Raw genomic sequence first — 20,347 nt, 5'->3', positions numbered from 1 at the left:
ATATATTATTATATATTTAAATATACATATTATATAATATATAATAAAATATATTATATTAGATATTATATAAATATATGTTATATAATATATATATATTCCTGGGTATGAGGCCATATTCCTCATAGCTAAACTTTCCCTTATTTCTATTTTTTCTTCTCTTTATTTATGCCAGCTGTTTTCAAACAATCAGAATGTTTCTAGGCGCAAGGGCCAAGAGTAAGAAGGGACATGCCCAATGGGACAAATCCATTTCCTATGGTAGTTCTCAAACTTTTTGGTCTCAAAAGGGTCTCTCTTTATGCTCTTGAAAATTATTGAGGATTTGTTTATGTGGGTTATATCTTATCAATATATCTATCATGTTAGAAATTAAAATATCTTAGTTTTATTGTGAAAATAATTTTGACCTTGAAAACCTCCCAAAAGACTTCACTTTGAGAACCTCTATCCTATTATGATCAGCCCAGTGTCTCAGAAATCTGGGTAATGTATCCAGGCATAGAAACTTCAGGAAGTTAGCTGTCCTTGAGTCTTAACTGGAGCTCCAAATGTGTGGTTTGAATTAACAGATATAAGGGAGTACAGCCTGTATCAATGAAATTCAGATGGTGACTAACTAAACAATCCTTCCACTTATGAATTCTAATATCATTAAAAATTGTATTCCTCCAACTTTAGTCTCCTAATTAAAACTTCACAGCACTGAGATTTCCCTCTTAGTACTTCCATGTAAAGAAAATTCTACCTTTTTTTGGAGGGAAGAAAGTGGGGAAGCGCATCTTCCTTAAGTTGCATAGATGACATAATTTTTCCCCTTGGTCTCAGGGTAGGGGAGGGGAACCTGTGGCCTGGAAGCTGCTGTGAAATTTGGATTCAGTCAAAGGGTGACCACATGTGGCCTTGAGACCGAAGGTTCTCCACCTCTGGATCCATAATTTTATTATCCTAAAGAAGTTCTGGTGAGGATACTCCCTGCACCAATGCAGATCAGCAGTTGATAACAATTTATAAGCTATAGCTTGGGACACTGAGTGGTTTGGCAGAAGTGGGTTTTCAACCCAGATATTCCTGATTCCAAGGTCAGTTCTCTGTCTAATCCCCCATGCTACGTCTCTCAGGTAAAACTAGTATCATCAACTTAAAATTATACTATTCCTAGGTCAAAAAACAGGAAAAGAAAGGTGAAATCTATTAAAAACAAGCATCCTTAGAATATCCAACCCAGACTTGGAGGTATATCTCAAAAGGACAAAGTTTTGCCAAAAAAGTTTGGGAAAGACTGATTTTAGTAAGCAGATTCTCACTCAGTGAACCTCTGGTACATATGCGAGTGAAGTTACCTTCCTCCTTTCATCTGCTGCCTTCATCTTCTCTTCTATATTTTTTATTGTGAACCCATTTGTTTCCCTTTTGGTCTTAAGTTTCTCTAGTCTGGCAGGTGGCTTCCTGAGAGGCTTCTCATCTGTGGTCACCTGGAAAAAGAATTTTCAAAATGAAAAAATAAAAGAAAAAAATACACGCTTTGATAGCAGGATAAGAGAGGGGGAGGTGGCAGGCAGGCACCCAAACTTTGCCCCTGCCTTATTCTCAAGGAAGCCAAAAACCAGTTGAAGAACTAAGGTTATTTAGAAGCCTAAGAAGTGGATGTTGCCAAAGATGAAAAGTACTAAAGAGGTGGTGGGCAGAAAACTCACACTTTTTAGAGTATTAAAAAATCACAAACTATGTGCGAAAGAAAAAAAATGTGGCAAGAAGGCAAAGCTTTTCTGAAACTAGATTGAAAAGGATTAATATGAAGCAGAAAGGAATCCTGAGAATAAGCATAAGAAGGAGAAATGAGGCTAGTCAGTCACTGATTTATGTTGTTGTTTCAGTCATGCCTGACTCTTCATGACCCCATTTAGGGTTTTCTTGGCAAAGATCCTGGAGTGGTTTGCCATTTTCTTCTCCAGCTCATTTTCCATATGAAGATACTGAGGCAAACAGGGTTAAGTGACTTGCCCACAGTCACAGAGCTAATAAGTATTTGAAGGTAGATTTGAACTCCTTACAGGCCCAGCACTCTATCCATTGCACCACAGGTACATAGTCCTTTCATTTGGCCTCAATCAAGAGCACCTTAGGTGTTGAAATTAGTTTTGACTCATATGTTGATGCATCTAATATAGACTGTTGGTGTCATAGACAATCAGGGCAGGGAGCAATGCCTGAACATTCTCCATAGGGACTTTGAGCTTGGTCCTTGGCACTTCTTTCGTGCAATAGACCTTATGGTCTTAGAGAAGCCAGATGATTTCCTGAACTAGGTCTTTGGATGCTGAAATCTGGTCCATCTCTGGGTAGATTTATATAACCTTGTCTCTTGAGTTATTGCTGGACCAGGAGTTAGACCCCTGGGCTACGATTACTTGACTTGTGGGAAAGCAGTCTGTTGCAATGGTCAGAAAAATCAGAATATTTTCTGGTCTAGTCTTTCCCTCTATGACAAGTTGTGTAACCTTAGCTACATCCTCTCTTCTTACTTGGTACCCTCTCCCTCTTGCTCTGACCCTTCTCTAGAAGCCCCCATGTATCTGGAATTTTCCATTCAAAGCTAGATATGTCTAGTTTCCTAGCTGACTGACACCCCCATGTAGCCTCAAGGATGGGAAACCAAGCAGACTCACCTGAGAGGGATCCCTTTCCTCCCCTTTGATCCAAGAGCTGCCCTAAAGCATGGAAAGAAGATACAGGAATCTCAGGAAGAAACCTCTCCCAAGATCACTGTGGATTTGCTCATGATGCCATGACCTTTTAACTATGGCTCCCTGGTGGACACACTGCTTTTGTCCCCTTCTGTGCACCCTTTCCAGTTCTACATTGGAGGAATCCTGACACCCATGTTAGGAGGCAGTGAGCTTGGAAGTATCTTGTTCTAACTTGGAGAAAACCATGGAACTTGGAATATCAGTTTTATTCAGGGAAAATGTTGACCAGATTTAGCACATTGCTAAAAAAATCACAAGTATTATACTATATCTACCAAGAAGGGGAAAAAAGAAAAGTCCAAAGAAAGACATGAGATCCACGAGCCCCGGATTCTGGCATGTGATCTTGAGCAAATCTTTTAACTTTCCTGGGCTTTAGCTTCACATTTTTTTGTTGCTGCTTGTCTTTCATTCTCAGAGGACCATGGCATCAGAAAGATGATGCCTCGACTTGCAAGTGAATTAGATTTAAGTGAGGGAGGCTGTGCAAAATCACTAGCTTCACTTTCTCCTCTGGAGCCATTTGGGTCCAGTGGCCAGATATAGACCAGGAAGACTGGAGATGGCCCAGGATGCTCTAGGGGACCTTGGCCTTTTCCAACTAAGGTCTTTAAAGGTCTCACTTTGACTGAGGCAAAGTCAATTCAGTGATTAAGGCTTAATAAGAAATGAGGCATTTTGACTAGGTAAAGAGGCCATTCTCTGCCTCATTTCTCATTTTCTTAGATGCTTGAATTAAATGCTCTCTTGGTCTTTTCAAAATTTCCATAAAATTTTGTGATTCTGTGATGGTTGCTTTTATTTTTTTAAGAAAGGAAAAGCAATTCTATTTGCTTTTTGGCGTCTATGAGAGTTCATGTGGTGAGAATTTCTTCACCACATATAGACTGTGGGATGTGTTTAACAAACCGGGTCTCTGTTTTTGTTGTTATTTTGTGGTTTTTCTTTCTTTCTTTCTTTTTTTAATGACAATTGGCATTTGGGCCTCCTGCTGGTGAAAGCCATCTGCTGAAAAAGAAACTATTTGTTACTCTAGCAATGTTGGAGCTCAGAGATATTACACTCTGCATTACACAGTTAAGTTAGATGAAATTCTTCAATAGCCAAAACTAAAAGGAAATTGAATTTGTATTCACATAACAAAACCTCCTAAAAAGAAGACACAGTTGGACTATAGGATTTTGGGTGGTTTTAATTTAGCAATAAGTCTGGAAGGGGTAGGGAAAGTGTGCATTGAGTAAATATTGGACTTTTCCTCCTTGCTGAGCATTAGAATTTGGTTCCACTCTGATGGATCTGAGATTTCATTCGACCCCTAGCTCATTCTTTCTAAGTAGAGAGAGGCTCTCCCATCCCCTCTATTTTTGAGCTTACCTGTTAAAAGCCATATGCGGGATGCTTGCTTTTTGTTTTTGCTATTTGCATGTTATGCTACTCCTTGTATTAATAAAACACATGCTAGTTTTGGAGTCCGAGAACTTGGGTTCAAAGCTGACCTCTTCTACTTACTATCTGTGTGAACTTGTACAAATCACATTTCATCTCCCTGGTTCTCATTGTCCTCTTCTATAAAAATGAAGATTTGGACTAGATGTCCCTGTGGTCTCTTCTAGCTCTAAATCTCCGATCCTATTTTGATATCTTAAAATTATAACAAAAATTAAAAAAACTGGCTACCACCAATCTAAATACTTTTTAAAATATTACTTGCAAGAAAAATCACCAATTTTTTATTCGGGGCCATTTCGTTTTTGTTTTATATCACCTGTACCTTGCACAGTACTTGCATTAGTAGGTGTTTAATAAACACCTCTTGATGGATTAATTGACCTCCAAGTCAAATAGTCCAACCTTCTAGAATAATGTTTGGTTCTTACTTGTCTAGTCAATTGAATCTCTACATACCACTTCCTGAATCTCCTAGGGGCATTGCTCCTAATTAGCTATTGACCTAAATCTGAACCTACCTTGATTCAAGTCCTAACAGGAACCCTATGCACAGAATGGCAATGGGCCAGAGCTGCTCTTATGAAGTTTGTAAATCTTCTGCTTCTTAAACCTTCTTGGAGAGGTCACTGGGCTTTCGATGATGTTATTCATTCTGAGCCCAGTCAAATTTCCTCCCTCTTAGAACTCTCCCTGTGAGGTTCAATAAAGACTATCAGATAGGTAGGTGCAAGGTCACTAAATTCAGTCTTGATTTAGACAGTTTCACTTACTTTGAGAGGGACTAATATTTTGTTCTTTTCTCCCCCCGTCATATCTGGTAGTTGACTTTTAATTATCCACACTAATAAAAAAGATCAGTGATATAAAAGATCCAGAAAGTCATTTATGTTTACCTTGACATTTCTAACAGAGAGAGATGGCATGGCATGGTGGATAAAGAGCTGTCTTTAGACTTTGGAAGACTTGGGTTCGAGATCTGCCTCTGAAACACATTGGGCATGTTATAATGGACAGTTACAACCTCTTAGGGTCCTCGGCCAGCTCTCTAAAAATCTAAGTTACAGTTAAGCTACATGTTGGTCTCAGAGGAAGTTTCCTTACATTCAAGGGATTTGCCACACTAAAGAAACTACAGATCTAGACCAAAAATTTTTAAATGAATTTTGATAAAATTAAAAATACAATGATTTTATTTCTCAATTTAATTTTCTAATTATGCTTTAATTAACTTAAGATTCTTATTGTTTCTCATGGATTAAGTCAGTTTTAACTGATGAAAGGGATCACAAGGATAAGTGACCTTATTGTATGCTAGGTGTCAAGGGGAAATTCAGGAATAAAATATTTGTCATAAATGAGAGGGGGACTGAACATGTATATAATTGAGGGTCATCCTCAATGTTCTCACTAAGTATACCTAGCTATACCCAAGCTTATATCTTGACATAAATTTTGACATATTTTAGATATCCATAGAAATATCTTCACGATGCTTTAAAGTTGCTGGCAGGTTCATTTAGCATATTTTGCATTTTGTTATAATGCATTTTTCATCTAGCACATTGTGCTCCATCTTCAGAGTCATCTTTGTTGTGCATGTGAGTGTGTGTGTGTGTGTGTGTGTGAGAGAGAGACACACACACACACACACACACACACACACACATACAAAGACAGAAGTGAAAGAAGGGAGAAGGAGAGAAGGGGGAGAGAGGAAAGGAAAGAGGGGAAAACAAGCTTACAAGTTGCTTTTCCAGCGGGCAGAATGGAATCCCTTTAGTACTTATCAACAAGCAAATAAAGTGAAAAACAGAGAAAAGGGATTCCCTGTGGTGGGCACAGATGCTCCACAGCCCTCCTGAGACGGGCTCCACTCAGGGGATTCTCCCAATTCGGAGGATGGATGAAGCTCATTTTTCTGTTCACTCTAACTGTCTTTAGACATAGATGACAAATACCCCCACGATAAAGACTTGGAGTGGTGAGGGACAGATCCTCACAGCTTAACAATGCTACCATAGGACTAGTTACATAAGCACCATTTTCTGAAACCCCTTTTTATTTATTTTCCATTTACCCTCGTTATTTTATTGAAAAACATTTTTCTCACTTGGTAATTAAGAAAGATCTTTAAAAAACCCACTGAAAGCTACTTTTGCCATAACTCATTTTTTCATTTCTGTCTTGCTAACCTGACCTTATTAATTTAAATACTGTATTTCAAATAATTGCTACAGTCATATTCTCTTTCACCCTTTTTTTCTCTTCACTTGCTCTGAGTGGGATTTTCCTTTCTCTTTTTAATACTCTTGACACTACTCAGTCTTTTCTTTTACAAAGGAATTATTTATTTATTTATTTTCTGAGAGGAATTTTTTTTTTTAATTGGGAAACTGGATAGAGAGTTAGCTCTGGAGTCAGGAAGACCCCAGTTCAAGTCCTCTGATGTATATTCGTTTTGTGACCATGATTAAGTCTCGTAGTCTCAGACAACAAGTTGCTAACAGGAAAGAATTGTTAGAGATATTCATATTACAAGTCCCCTTATATCACTACAATGGCATTCATTGTTCAGGAAAAATAAATGTTCAGAAAAACACATCTCTAAAGTTATTACATGATGTTTTAGTTTTTACTTCTAACTCATTCTCACCTTTTTATACAGAAATCAAAACCTTTAGATGGAATGTTAATGCAGTTTTAAGCTTTAATAGGTTACATTTCTACTTTATCAGCATAAAACTGCCCTAAGACTTTTGGGACACCCTTTATATGCGACATACCAGACATCTAGCATTCCTGTATTCTATATATAGAAATCTATATCAAGAAAGCTCTAACTATTTATTGGTCATTAAGCAATCTTCTATTTAGGTAAGATGTGTGGTGTAATGAATAGGGAGTTGTTCTTAGAGACAGAAAAGACCTAGGCTCAAGTTCTGTCTCTGTGAGACTCTGGACAAGTCACTTAACCTCACTCTCAATGCCCTAGCTAACATTCTAAGACTTTAGTTGCAGAGAAAGTAGATTAGTAGAGGGAATTTTCTCCTAATACCAAAGAAATCACAGGTCCGGTCCTAACCACCTTCATTTTCCCAGGGATCATCCTGTTCTCCCAATCACCAGACTTCACGTTCCAGGCAGTGCTGCATTATATTGTTGTATAATGGTTTATGTTGATACTTCTTTTAACCATCCATTGAATTAGGGGCTGGGGAGGATTGGTTGGCGGCAGGATTTCCCAGAACAGAAGGACCTGTTAAGTCTGGTGTGTCTCCATCCTGCCTCATGCCTGGTTTATCCTGGGTCACTGTGGCATTCCATTAGAGCTTCTGATTGCCACTTTATTTGCGCTCGGCTCTGCCAGTCTGGCCTCACATTTATATCCCTCTGACAACGTTTTAGCTATGTCTCTAGCAACCATTCTATTTCTAAATAATATGTAAACAGTCTTTATCCTTGGCTGACTTAATGGTATTGCGACAAAGTCAAGCCAGAAGTTCTTTTACTTTTTTTCTTTACAGATATTTCTTCCAAAATACATCACATATTAATCTTATCCTCACACTTACTAAGCTTATAATACACTTTCATGTTTGACATTTGAATGACAGAAAAATATTTTAACGTTATTCCCCCTGGCTTCATAATCAAGATTCCCACGATATCCCCCCAGGTGGGCATTTGTTAACTCTAGTCATTTGTTGGCGTTAGTTGACCTACCACTTTCTCTCAGAGACTGCACAGTGAGTTCTCTTCTTTCCTTGGCTGGCCTTCCTTTTCTATTCTAGGAGACTCACTAGTACCAACAGCATGCTTCCTCTTCCTGCCCCTGTGGTAGAACTTTCCTCTTCTTGACACAGTGTTCTGCACATAGTAGGTGCTTAATAAAGAGTTGTTCGATGAAGGAATTCAATTCTCCCCTGTCATGTCTCGTTACACTACATTCCTTTTTTCACATCCCCTTCCTGCTTGACGTCTGCTGATGACACTTAGTAGGCCCTCTAAAAATCTGATTCCTGTCCCTTGTAAGGCACATGGCTGCCGCTCCTCTTCCAGCTGATAGCAGGATGAAGACGATAGAGCCCTATGCCTGAAGTCTGGAAAACCTGCCTCAGGTACAAACAAGCAAGGCATTTCACCATTCTGACCCTGGGGCTCCTCTTCTTTAAAATGGGCATGCATGATAGTAAGGCCTACCTCACACAGCTGTTGTAAGCTTCAGGTGACACTGGAAATGAAAATCACTTTGCAAACCTGAAAGAGATCTCTAAATGTGAGCTACTTATTATTAGGACCCCAACTACCCTACCTCTTCTCTATGCTCCTTACATTTCATTTTCTTTTCTCTGGATCCTTCCTTCTGGGGCTCATTCCTTTCCTTTCCTTTCCTTCATAGAAAAAGCAACATTAAGCAACAGGTAAGTGGTGCAGTGGAAAGAGCACTGGTCCTAGAGTCAGGAGGACCTGAGTTCAAATGTGACCTCAGATATTTACTAATTGTGTGACCCTGGCCAAGTCACTTAAACCTGATTACCCCCCACCCCTCCAAAGCTACCTGAAAATAGAAGGAAAATGTCAAGGAGAGGGCATTGACTTGAGGTGAGATTAGAAAGAGATTAAGCACCTTCTCCATCACAAACCCAAACAAAATGAATTTTTTGATTCCTCAACCCAGGGCTTGCTTTATCTATTATTATTGTTGTTATTACCATGAAATACTGAGAGACATTGTGGCAGAGAGGGAAAGTGCTCTAGACTAGGTGTCAAAAGATCTGAGTTCAAGTTCTGACTGCCCCCTACAGGGTATCCCAAAAGTCTTAGTGCAGGTGTAAATTTTAACAGCTTAAGTGCTTTCATAGCTTACAACCACACTAAGACTTTTGGGACACCCTATATTAGTATATGGAGAAATCATTTAACCTCATTTACTCTCTAAAATAGAGATGACAGTAGTTTTTGTGCCTATTTCACAGCTGATTTTTTAAAAATGAAGACCAAAAGGAATAAGGCAGCACATTGTCATAGTTTAAAAAAAAAAAGTCTCTTCAATCAGAAGACCTGAGTTCGAATCCAAATTCCTCCCCTTACTACCTGAATGACCTTGTCCATGTTGCTTTACTTCCCCGAGTCTCCTCATATTTAAAATGTGGGGTAAGTGGGACAGATGCACTCTGAGCCCCCAGCTAGTTCTTGCATCCTATGAAACAGTTTACAGGAAAGTGTTCTGTAAACCTTTAAGGAATATGCACATATAAGCCACCATTATTACAGGCCAGGGAAAGTTGATGAACCTCTGCTTTTGGTATCACTGAGTGCCACCTGACACCAGTCTTGGTTGATAGCTTTTATTTTTTTTTACCATCTTTTTCTTTCTTACATTTCTTTTTCTTTTTCCTCTCTTCTCTTCCTTCCTTCACTCACATCATCTTATTCTCTCATCTCCCAGTCCCCCCTCCTTTTTTTTCTTTTTTACTCTCCTCTTTTTCCTTCTCCCCTGTCTGTGGCTCAGACTCACCAGCGATGTCCACAAATACCACTTCATCCTCTCAGTGTCAGCCTCTCTGGACTAGAGGCACTTTTAGGAACTTACAGTCTGTCGCTGGTGGCTACGACAAACAGTACAGTTATCCCTTCCACATCGCAACTTTCGCCATTGCGGTTTCGATATATCTTGGGTCAATATGAGAAATTAAATGGGAATTTGGGGGGAGTTTTTCCAAAAATGACAGATGACACATGAAAGCTAGTAGATGATACAGAGCTTATGAGCAAATACTTAATCTAGATTTTTAAAATAAAGTACTGTAAACACCCCATAAAAGAAAAAGAAAAAAATTTAGCCTTCTCTGGTACAGAGGGTCAAAAATTTTTACCCAAATTTTCCACATTGTAGGGGCACCACACCCTTAGCTCTCATAATGTGGAAGGGAAAACTGTACAGTCAAGTGAGCCAGGCAAATCGATCGGCTGGGGGGAGGCGCACAATTAGCGTGGCCATCTCTACAATTGTAGTTTCTTCTTAGTTTTTCATCAGGATTAGGGTGTATGTTTGCATTCTGTGGCTGACAGTCTTTATCCTGAAAAAAACAGACATCAATTTCAAGGGTGCCTTTGTTTATCTCAGAGTCTAGAAGCCTTCATAGGCATTTCAGTGCCTCATGAATGCTTAGGGCATCCCAGGACTTAATGTGAGAATTTTGCATACCAAGGTCGAGGGAATTCATGGGAAGAGGGGGACTAACTCGAAAAGATTCTTTGAGAATTGTACCTAACATGCATTCTGATCAACAATCATACACTGCTTTTACTTTTAGCTACATCAAAAGTTTATTATAAATTAGTTACTTGCCATGACATTATATGATTCTCCATTTCTAAATACTTTACTTTGGCTTTGTATTATTCCTTGAATGATAAGTTCCTCCAGGATGTCTGATGACTTTGGCCTCTCTCGACTCTGGAGGTGTTGGGATGTACCGATTAATCCATTAATTATTGGTTCTTTAAAAAAAACAAACAAACACAAAACAAGCATCAAAGCCAATCTCACAATTAATCACACTACTTCTTTTTCTCAGAGCCCTAATACTGTGACCCACAGACTGTTCTGGGCATGGCATAAAATCTGTCATTCTTTATCCAAGTTCAAGTTGTCCACATTCCTAGTGAGGGAGGGACCACAAGGAATAGGAAACCCTGTTTAGTTGGGAGGCTAGTTATTTATTAGGAGAACAAAAAGGTTTTCCTCTCCGCTAAGCCTGCTGATTGCGTTGTCACAACACTCATACACTTGGGTATGACTCCCTCTGTCGCTTGTCCTCATGACAAAGCCAGAAAGCGGTGAAGAATAAGGAATTCTTTGGGTAACTCTTTGCAGTTGCAGCTTGGTTTCTATGCTTTGGATACAAATGATAAACAGTGTGACGTTGCCAAGAGATTTCTGGTTCTGCAACCCTGAGTTTACAATTACACCATCTGCTAAATCTATATCAGTAGAGCTAGGTCTTCTCTGAAAAGAGTCTTTGGACCATAGCAGACTCAGTCATATAACATCAGCCAATCCTTCATAAAAACTATTCTTAAAAATCAATATTGAAATGATTTATAGGAGGGTCTTTATCACTGGCACCAGTGATAGAGAAACCCCATTGTTAATCACCCAAATATACAAGTAAATCAATGATCCTCATTTTTGTATCATGTGAATGGATTTTGCTGGTTTGTTTTGGGCAAATGCATTTCTGTTTTGTTGTGTTTTGCTCTTCTGTCAGTAACAACACGTTGCATTCTCCCCAGAAAAACGCTGCCATCTATTCTTAAAAAGAAGAGGCTAGGCGACAGCTAGACTTAAGAGTCAGGAAAACCTTGTTTTGAATCCCATTCAAAGTCCTGTAATCCTTACGGGGTATGTGACCCTGGGCTGATCATATCATTTTGCGTCTTAAGCAAATCCTAGGGGACTCTGTAGCAGTATAGTGATAGGCACATGTGAGAAGAAATAATTAGTTCCTACATTGGGAGTTCCTTAAGCATACTTAGTAAAAAAACAAAACAAAACAAAACAGAAAAACCTAGTTTCGGTAGAAAACAAGCTCCCTCCATTCAATTGGAGGAATTTCATAGAAATTCTTAATTCTGCAGGCCAGTGTAGATAGGATGTGTGAGTTTTTACTGGAGAGTTGTGGAATAAAATCTACCTAGATATCAGATTCATGGTTTCAAGGGGCCTTAGAATTCACTTAGTCCACACTGTCTAGTTTTGCTTTAGGAAACTAAGAGCCGGAGAAGTTAATTGACTTGTCTAAGGTCACACAGGCAGCACATGGCAGAGACAGTATTTGAACTTAGGTGCTTGGCTTTCAGATCCAGCGGTCTTTTCACTGTACTGTGAGGCTATCGTTTTCCTTCACACCATCAAGTGAATATTTTTAAAAATCTGCTCCTCTCCTTCAGTATTGCTTTTCAATATGCCCCTAAAAATATCTAATGAGTACATAGTAGCAAATACAATAAGAACTTCATTTCAATGTATTAAACCAAGGAATTCGTTGGCTATTGAGAGAACCAAGCTCGATTTTTTTTTCTGTGCTGTTTCTCCAACTATCTTAAGAAGTGGTTCCTAACTAAAAGGATCCCTTTATTGTATAAAAATGAGTATATTCTCATAGAGAGCTTGATCTCATAGAATGCAATGATTGAAAAGATAAATAATGACAAAAACTGTCTATGAATTCAGTAAAAATTTTAAATAGATCCATACATTTGAAACTCATTTGTGTAGCATGTTTTGTTGGAACTAAATGAAGATTGAGATGACAAGGCTTGGGGTATATGTGAATTAGCAGTTTAGCAGACCCCTTGAAATAGTGTATCAGGGGTGTACAGCCTGGGACTCACTGGGCTTCCAAGATACCTGCCCCTGGAAATTTTCTCAACGTTTTGATCTCAACATGTCCCAAACTGAATTTATGATCTTATCCTCTAAGTCTATTCTTTCTGCTTTATGACAGTTTTGTCTATGGAACCACCATTAACCCATGTTTTGAAAGCTTGTTGTTACGTGTATCTTTTTTTCCTCACATTCATCCAGTTACCAATCCTGTTCATTTTACCTCTGTACTCACTCTTATATTTGTCTCTCCCTCTTTACTTCCACAGATACCACTCCATTATAGACCTTATTTACAATCCATCTGGGCTACTGCAACAGTTTTCTATCTGGTCTCACCACCTTCACTCTCTTTTTTCTCTAAGATTTATTTTATGCCACTGCCAGAATAATTCTTAATTCATAGAGCTGCTCATTTCATTCCAGTTACCAAAAGTCTTCAGTGATTCTTGATTGCTCCTGAATAGGGTTCAAACTTCTTTGCCTGGAATGCAATACCCTCCCTAATGTGATAACCATTTAACTTTTCTACAATGATTTAATTTTATTCCCTTCCATGCATATCATATTCTAAGCAACTTCCTGTCCTCCAAATGTGAATTGCTATTTCCCTTCTTTACCTTTGGCTGTATTATTCCCTATACTTGGAATGTCTTCTGTTTCCTTCTTTACCTATTGAATTATTATTCATACTATACACCCAACTCAAATGCCACATCCTTTGTGAATCTTTCCTTCACCAACTCATTAGTAATAACCTTCCCCTTTGGACTTTGCATAGCACCTTGTTTTATTCCTCTCTAATGTACTTATAATGTAATACTATAAATTATAGTTACCCTTGATTATGTCTAAGAGAAATGATTATTTCTCTATTGTATTTAATAACTAATTATTGTGTTGGGACCAAGGTTTTTCCTTTTTTCCTCTTCTTCATCCAGAAATCAACCAGTGTGGGAAATCTTGGGCAAAAACTTAGCCAAGCTAAGATCTAATCACAGATAGTAAAAGAAATTTTGAGTTTAGACAAATGAGTGGACTCATACTCATTGTGTTTAGTCAGATCTAGAAAAATATGGATTCTCCCTTTTGTCAGACAAGCAATATGGAAATTAATAAATTTCTTTGGCCAAGATTTGGTTGCTTAGTGTCACATACCTAAATACCATCCCACTTCTCATCATAATGTTCATTCTCTCATTGTTAACTAATCAGAATTGATTGCCATCCTCAGGAATACCAACTTTTCCAAGATCATATAAAGTATGAGCCCACTGCCATGAAGGGTCTTTGGCATTTTAGAGGGCCACTGACTTATTTTCTTAATAATAATCTAGCATTATTAAACTAGGTCTCTTGAACTTTTTAAACCTCATAAATCTCATCCTCCAACAAGTCTATAAGTTTCATTAGGACACTGATTATTTTTTACCTAAATGTTGTTTCTTCTCTAGAGCCTACTGCAGTACTTTGCATGCAGTAGGTGCTTAATAAATAAGTACTGATTTGTCAACCAACAGCTTTTATTAGGTGTTACTATATGCCAGGCATTGTACTAAGTAATGGGGACACAAAGGCAAAATCAACCCCTCCTCTCAAGGAGATCACATCATTCTAATGGGGGAGAAAAATATGAAAATAATTAGGTATATATAAGATGGATAAAAAATAGCTGGAAGGTAATCTCAGGGGAGAAGGTACTAGCATCTGGGGAACTGAGAAAGGCTTCCTAAAGAAGAATTGAATTGAGTAAAGCTTGCATGAAGTTAAAGTCTGTAACCCTTTTTAAGAAGGGTTAGATTCCCCTTAGAAATGGCTCAATTTTTCCCATATCTTCATTAGCCAGGGCAAAATTTAAGGAAGCAATACTCCCTAACTGGAAGAACTAGAATTACTGTAGGTCAAGGAACTGGGTGGCACATTGGATAGAGTGCCCAGCCTAGTCAGAAAGACTTCTCTTTCTGAGTTCAGATCTGACCTCAGATACTTACTAGCTGTGTGACTCTAGGTAGGTCACTTAACCCTGTATGCCTCAATTCTTCATCTGCAAAGTGAGTTGGAGAAGGAAATGGCAAACCATTCCAGTATCTTTGCCAAGAAAACACCAAATGAGGTCATGAAGAGTCAGACAGGAGTCTGAAAATGACTAAACAACATTATTATTATTCCAATACCAAAGAGTAATTTAAGGAAAGGGAAATTGTGTCAGAGAAATAAATCATAAATAGTTTCTCAATAGCACAAACACCAAAACGTAAATATTTCTTTTATTCTTGATTTTTAAAATTGTTTGATTCTACACTTGTTAGGACAATACCTTTCCTTTTGATTCACTTTATTTTTAAATGCAGATCTTACATGTAGAAAGAGGTGAATACAGGCAAAGTTTAAAGCAATCATCCTCTGTAGTGGCTGTTACCACAAACAATCAACAAAGAGATAAATAAATTTACTTGACATTTTAACAAGAAAGCTGCTAGCCAACACTATTATACTCCAAAACCCACAAAGAAGCCAAGTTCAATTTAATGCCTTGGCAACAAGGACCTCATCATCTATGATGCCACATGTTCCATAAAACAAGGTTCATATCCAACAATGTTGGAGGAGGCAGTGCTGTTTGGTAGAGATAAGGACTGCACCCTTGATTTTACCACTTACTGTGTGCATGACTATTTTAATGCTTTAGACCTCAGTGACCTCACTTGTAAAAAGAAAGGGTCACATTAGATGATCTTTGAAGGCCCTTTACAACTCTAAGCCCTCTGATCCTATGACTAGATAACCTCTAAGCTCCATTTTCAACACTTTGTTCCTGTGTCCTCAGTTTTCCTAATCAGCATCTAGGAGGAAAAGTTCCCCAACTGTTTCATGCAGATCCATTAATGGGATGGAGCCAACTCTGACCAATTGTTAAACTTTCAGCCAATTGTTAAATTTTCAATGAGATCATTTACACCTCAGAAATTGGCAAATGTTTGTAAGGAATGATTCATTTGGACCTCTACTCTATTCCAATCAGTATTAATTAGTTTAATATTTTACATAGATCATAGAGGCATGATTAGATGAAATAAGTTCTAATAGTAGGCCTCAGACTTTAATGTCATGTTCACTACTGGTTTACTACTTATGAAACTCACTTGCTCAACCACAAGAATGCTGACAAAGATATCTCCATCCTGTTTTGCTCAAATTCCATGTCCAAGTCTAGTGTGGGTGGGATGCTTTGATTCTTTGGAAAGTCCTCCAACTTATTTTTGTACCTCCGGACTACTCTCTCTTGTCCAGCATGAGCAGGTGACCATCTTATGACCTTATGATCACTTAGTCAGTAGAGATTCGCCATGCTTTGACAACGTATGACCCCCTCCTCCCCGCCTCCGCTGATATACTATTTTTGGGAATGGATACATCATTTTTGGCCCTTACAAGCAAGGTCTAGCAGCCAATGAGATTCTGTATTTTGCCGTGCCTCTTGTGCATATCTGAATATCAAACCCTATAAAAACTAGGTTCTGGGGACCAGGGGGCATCTTAGATCATGAGGAAGATCTAAAGTCCACTTCATTAGAGGGAGCCATGGACCCTTTAATAAAGCACTATGGCTTGGAGCTCTACCTCAGTGGATTTTTTGGTTTTTTTGCAGATTGGACAATTTTGGACTCCACATGTTACAAGTCAGGGCTTGATTTATTTTTTTTGTTGATTACCTAGACTTAAAGAAAGAAACGAATTAAATATTGATACAAATGAAGCTTAAAAATGTGATTATCGATACATACATATACATATACCTACACACATATTTTACATATATACACACATATACATATATGTGTGCATATGTATATTTATATATACTTGTTGTTAAGCATTTACCAGTATATCCGGGGAGGTAACTACTAAGTTATTTTAAATTTACTCATGTTATTGCATGAGCTGACTCATTCATAGAATCTAAGATTTGGAAGGGATCTAAGAGGTGTACTGCTCCAATTTCAACTGGATTCTTTACCTGTATTTACTTCTTCATTTCTTTCATTAAGAGATGGTGAATTTTCTAGAATTGTTCCAGGTAAGCTTCCCGTCAAGACACCATCTTCCAGTCCAAATGAACTATCCATAACAATTTTAGACCTTGCTGACTCATCCCAAGATCCAACATTTACAGGTATATGAGATTTACCAACATCAGCCTGTGAAAAAATGGGGAAAAAAACTTTTACTTTATGAATGACTGGTTATTTGGAAAATGAAAGCAATGTTTGGGGTTCTGTTTTGTGGGTATCCATTCAATCATTCGATAAACATTCAATCATTGTCTTCCATATGCAATGATCATGTAATGAAACAGCAAAGCTTTGTACTGGCCAGGATACTCAGGTTATTTACAAATTTAATATGAAACCAATCAAAATGCTGAGCCTTTATAGATGTAGACAAAATAATGTCAAAATTCAGTCAGAAGAGTCAAAGACTTGTAGATTGAAGGACCACCAACTAGCCTTGCAACATTGACAATCTCAAGATCCTTGATTGGAAATTACAATATTCAGGCTATGGTAGGTAATCCTCTCTATGGGCAGGAGCTTTGTACTGGCTGGTGATTACTAAGAGTTACTCATGGGGCTTTGGTCTGCAAAAAAAAGTGTAATAGGTAATGGAGCCTCTAAAATAATGGTTTCTCTTTAGGAACTTGAAGGAGAATTGGCGATGGATGTTGTTTGTAATAACTTGTGTACATTAAGCCAGTTTCTATGATGAGGAATGGGATGCATGTATACAAAAGTATATAAAGCAGCTCTTTTCTTAGTAGTCTCAAAATAGAAACGAAGGAAGTATTCACTACCTGGGGAATGGCTAAATGAATTGAGGTATAGGAATGGTATGAAATATTACTGTGCAGTAAGAAATGACACACCAGACACTTTCAGAGGAAGCTGGGAAGCCCTTTACGAATGGATGCAGAGGAAATTTAGCAGAACTAGGAGGGAACAGGATGAACAGGCCAGGCAAGAGGGTCCGTGGGACGCAAAACACTGATGACATGATTAAGGGATCTGATAAAACTGATTGCCACTCAGACAGGCCCACACTGATGATTAATAGCCAATAATTTGAGGAGATCCAGAGTTCTCCCCTTCTTCTAAAGTCCTGATTTTAAAAAGTAAGAAGTTCAGTCTTTAGAAGTACGTTATTGTTAATGAGATTGAATTAATTTTCCCTACCCCACCTTACAATGAATTTAATCTAAGGTGGGGAAGCCCATTGTGTACTGTCCAGGTTTGAGTGGAATTGAATTATTTGATTAGATTAGGGGGTAAAGGGAGACTCTCCGCCCAAGGGTGGCATGATGTCACTCTCAGCCTCTCATTTTAATATAGCCCACCTCCCATTGCGTTAGCCAATCAGAGCTGATTGCCATCCCTCTTCCAAAAAGAACATATAGGCTCTAAGCCAGTGCCACAATCATCTTGGGTCTAAGAGAGAAGGCCAAATGACTATCCATTTATTAATAACATGCTGGCCCTATTAATAAAATGATTAAATTACCCAGAAACTACATCTCTCCAACCTTTTTACTCATCACAATACTGAACAAATGGTGCACAGTCTTCAAGGATCATGTTTCCCTGGGTGACTATGAGATCCATGACAAAATAAACCAGTAGCTTTTTTTTTTTTTTTTTACCAATAGGGACAGCAAGCTTGCCTATCCCATCTCCTCCTCCATTTTAAAAGTCTCACTAATAAAAATAACTTAAACGCTAACACACGCATATGTACAAACACACACATATTCAATGACAATATTATAGATAAAAATGACTTTGAAAAACTTTACTGATCAGCGTAATGATAAACAATTCCAGAAGACTGTCGATTAAACTTGTCAACTACCTTCTCCCAGAGGGAGGATGGGTCTAAAACTCAGAATGAGAAATATATTTTTGGACATGGCCCAAGTCAAGCAGAGATTTCTGTGAGCCATGGAATGAGTTACAGTAGGGGGCACCTTCCCAGTGGAGTTCCTTCATAAAACTTAAGAACAGGAACAAGGATGAAGTGGTCTGTCAGCTGCCTTCCTTCTCCCTACACCTGTCTTTTTGTGTTTGTCTGAGTTTCAGTTTCTTTTTCCTTTCCCCTTCTTTCTTTCCCCTCTCCCCAGCCCACAGGTATAAATACTGCCTGGGCTCTACTGGAACCTGCTTGAGGCAGCTCAAACTAGCTTGAGAGACAATTGTTAAATGTTCAGTATGAGCATTTACTCTTCTGAGATCAACAAACACTTTGAATCAGAGTTTGGTTTATTGTTTTCTTGGTTGTCTAGACTTTAAAAAGTGAACAAGAACATAATAATGTGGATTAATGTTTAGTCAAGTCCAACTCTTCACGACCCTGGATGGGGTTTCTTGACACAAATACTAGAGTGGTTTACCGGGTTTCCTTCTCTAGCAGGTCAGACAGGTTAAGTGACTTGCCCAGGATGACACAGCTGTGTGTTGATCAAATTATTCTCTCAATTTCCACCCCACCACAGCCCTACTGATGTGAATGCATCTGCTTCATTTTCCACAGAGAGAAATTGGCTCAGAGACGTAGACAGAAATAACCTGCCCATGGTGACACAGCTCTTGTTTAAGGCATTTGAACCCAAATCTGATCATTATTTCTGGTGTTTTTTGTTTGTTTCTAGACAAAATAAGTTAGAATAGTACATAGAGAACCGAATTTAAAGATAGGAAAAGTTGGATTCACATCCTGCCTCTGATACAGACATTCTGGTTATGTGACCCTGGCAAGACTAACTTCTTGGGCATTCCAAACAGCTTCCTCAGAGAAGGTTTCTTAATCTGGGGTCTGCCAACTTGGCTTTTGTTTTTGATATTTTGACAACTGTATTTTAATATAACTGATTTTCTTTGTAATCTTACATATTTTATTTTATGCATTTAAAATATTCTGAGCTTAAGTTTTACCAGACTGCCAAAAGTCATGCATGACACAAAAAGTGGTTAAAAACAACATTCCAGGCTAAGTGCTCTATTCACTGAGCCATCTAGCTGCCTCTAAGGTAAATAGAAGTTAAGTGATTTACCCAGGGTCACTCAGCTAGTGAGTGTTTGAGGGTGACATTTGAACTCAGGTCTTTCTGACTCCAGGCCCTATACTCTATCCACTAAACCATCTAGCTGCCTTCAGTGTAGGTTAACAGTACAGATTATATTTAAAAGTGTGTCATAGGTACATTTCCCACCAGAGAGGCAGTTGTTAAACATTTACCAGCACATCCCTGAAAACTGAACAAACGTTCCCCATTGTGTGTTCATCTTTCGTTGTTGAAGAAGACCATGCCATCAGAGAAATAACGACATAACTTGACTTTGTTTTGAGTGAGGGAGGGCTGTGCAGGTCACCAGCCTCACTTCTCCTCCAGAATCATCTGAATCCAGTGACCAGATATTCATCAGAATGACTGGAGATGACCCAGGATGAGGCAGTTGGGGTTAAGTGACTTGCCCAAGGTCACACAGCTAGTGAATGTAAAAATGTCTGAGGTGAGATTTGAACTCAGGTGCTCCTGACTCCTGCACTGGTGCTCTACCCACTGCACCTCCTAGCTGCCCCAAATATTCCCATTATTTCAAAGAAGAAAGGAGATGTATGAGCTGTAATTTATAAAAAAACAAAACAAACAAAAATGAAAGAGAGCCCTTTTTAATGGAGGCAGAGACTGGGTAGGGTTAATTTT

At 38.4% G+C, this 20,347-nt stretch overlaps 1 protein-coding gene across 1 annotated transcript in view; it reads right to left on the bottom strand.

Annotated features, from left to right (window-relative positions):
- Positions 1 to 20,347, bottom strand: part of STMND1 (stathmin domain containing 1) — a 37,091-nt gene that overhangs the window by 7,903 nt on the left and 8,841 nt on the right. Inside the window, exons 2-4 of the mRNA XM_072603920.1 lie at positions 16,610 to 16,790; positions 10,552 to 10,703; positions 1,344 to 1,475 (exon numbers count right to left, since the gene is read on the bottom strand). Coding sequence (XP_072460021.1) covers positions 1,344 to 1,475; positions 10,552 to 10,703; positions 16,610 to 16,790 — 465 coding nt within the window. The remainder of the gene's footprint in view (positions 1 to 1,343; positions 1,476 to 10,551; positions 10,704 to 16,609; positions 16,791 to 20,347) is intronic.

Source organism: Notamacropus eugenii, chromosome 4 (assembly GCF_028372415.1).
Source record: "Notamacropus eugenii isolate mMacEug1 chromosome 4, mMacEug1.pri_v2, whole genome shotgun sequence".
In the NCBI taxonomy this organism is placed as follows: Eukaryota; Metazoa; Chordata; class Mammalia; order Diprotodontia; family Macropodidae; genus Notamacropus; species Notamacropus eugenii.
This window is presented reverse-complemented; position numbering and strand designations above follow the sequence as displayed.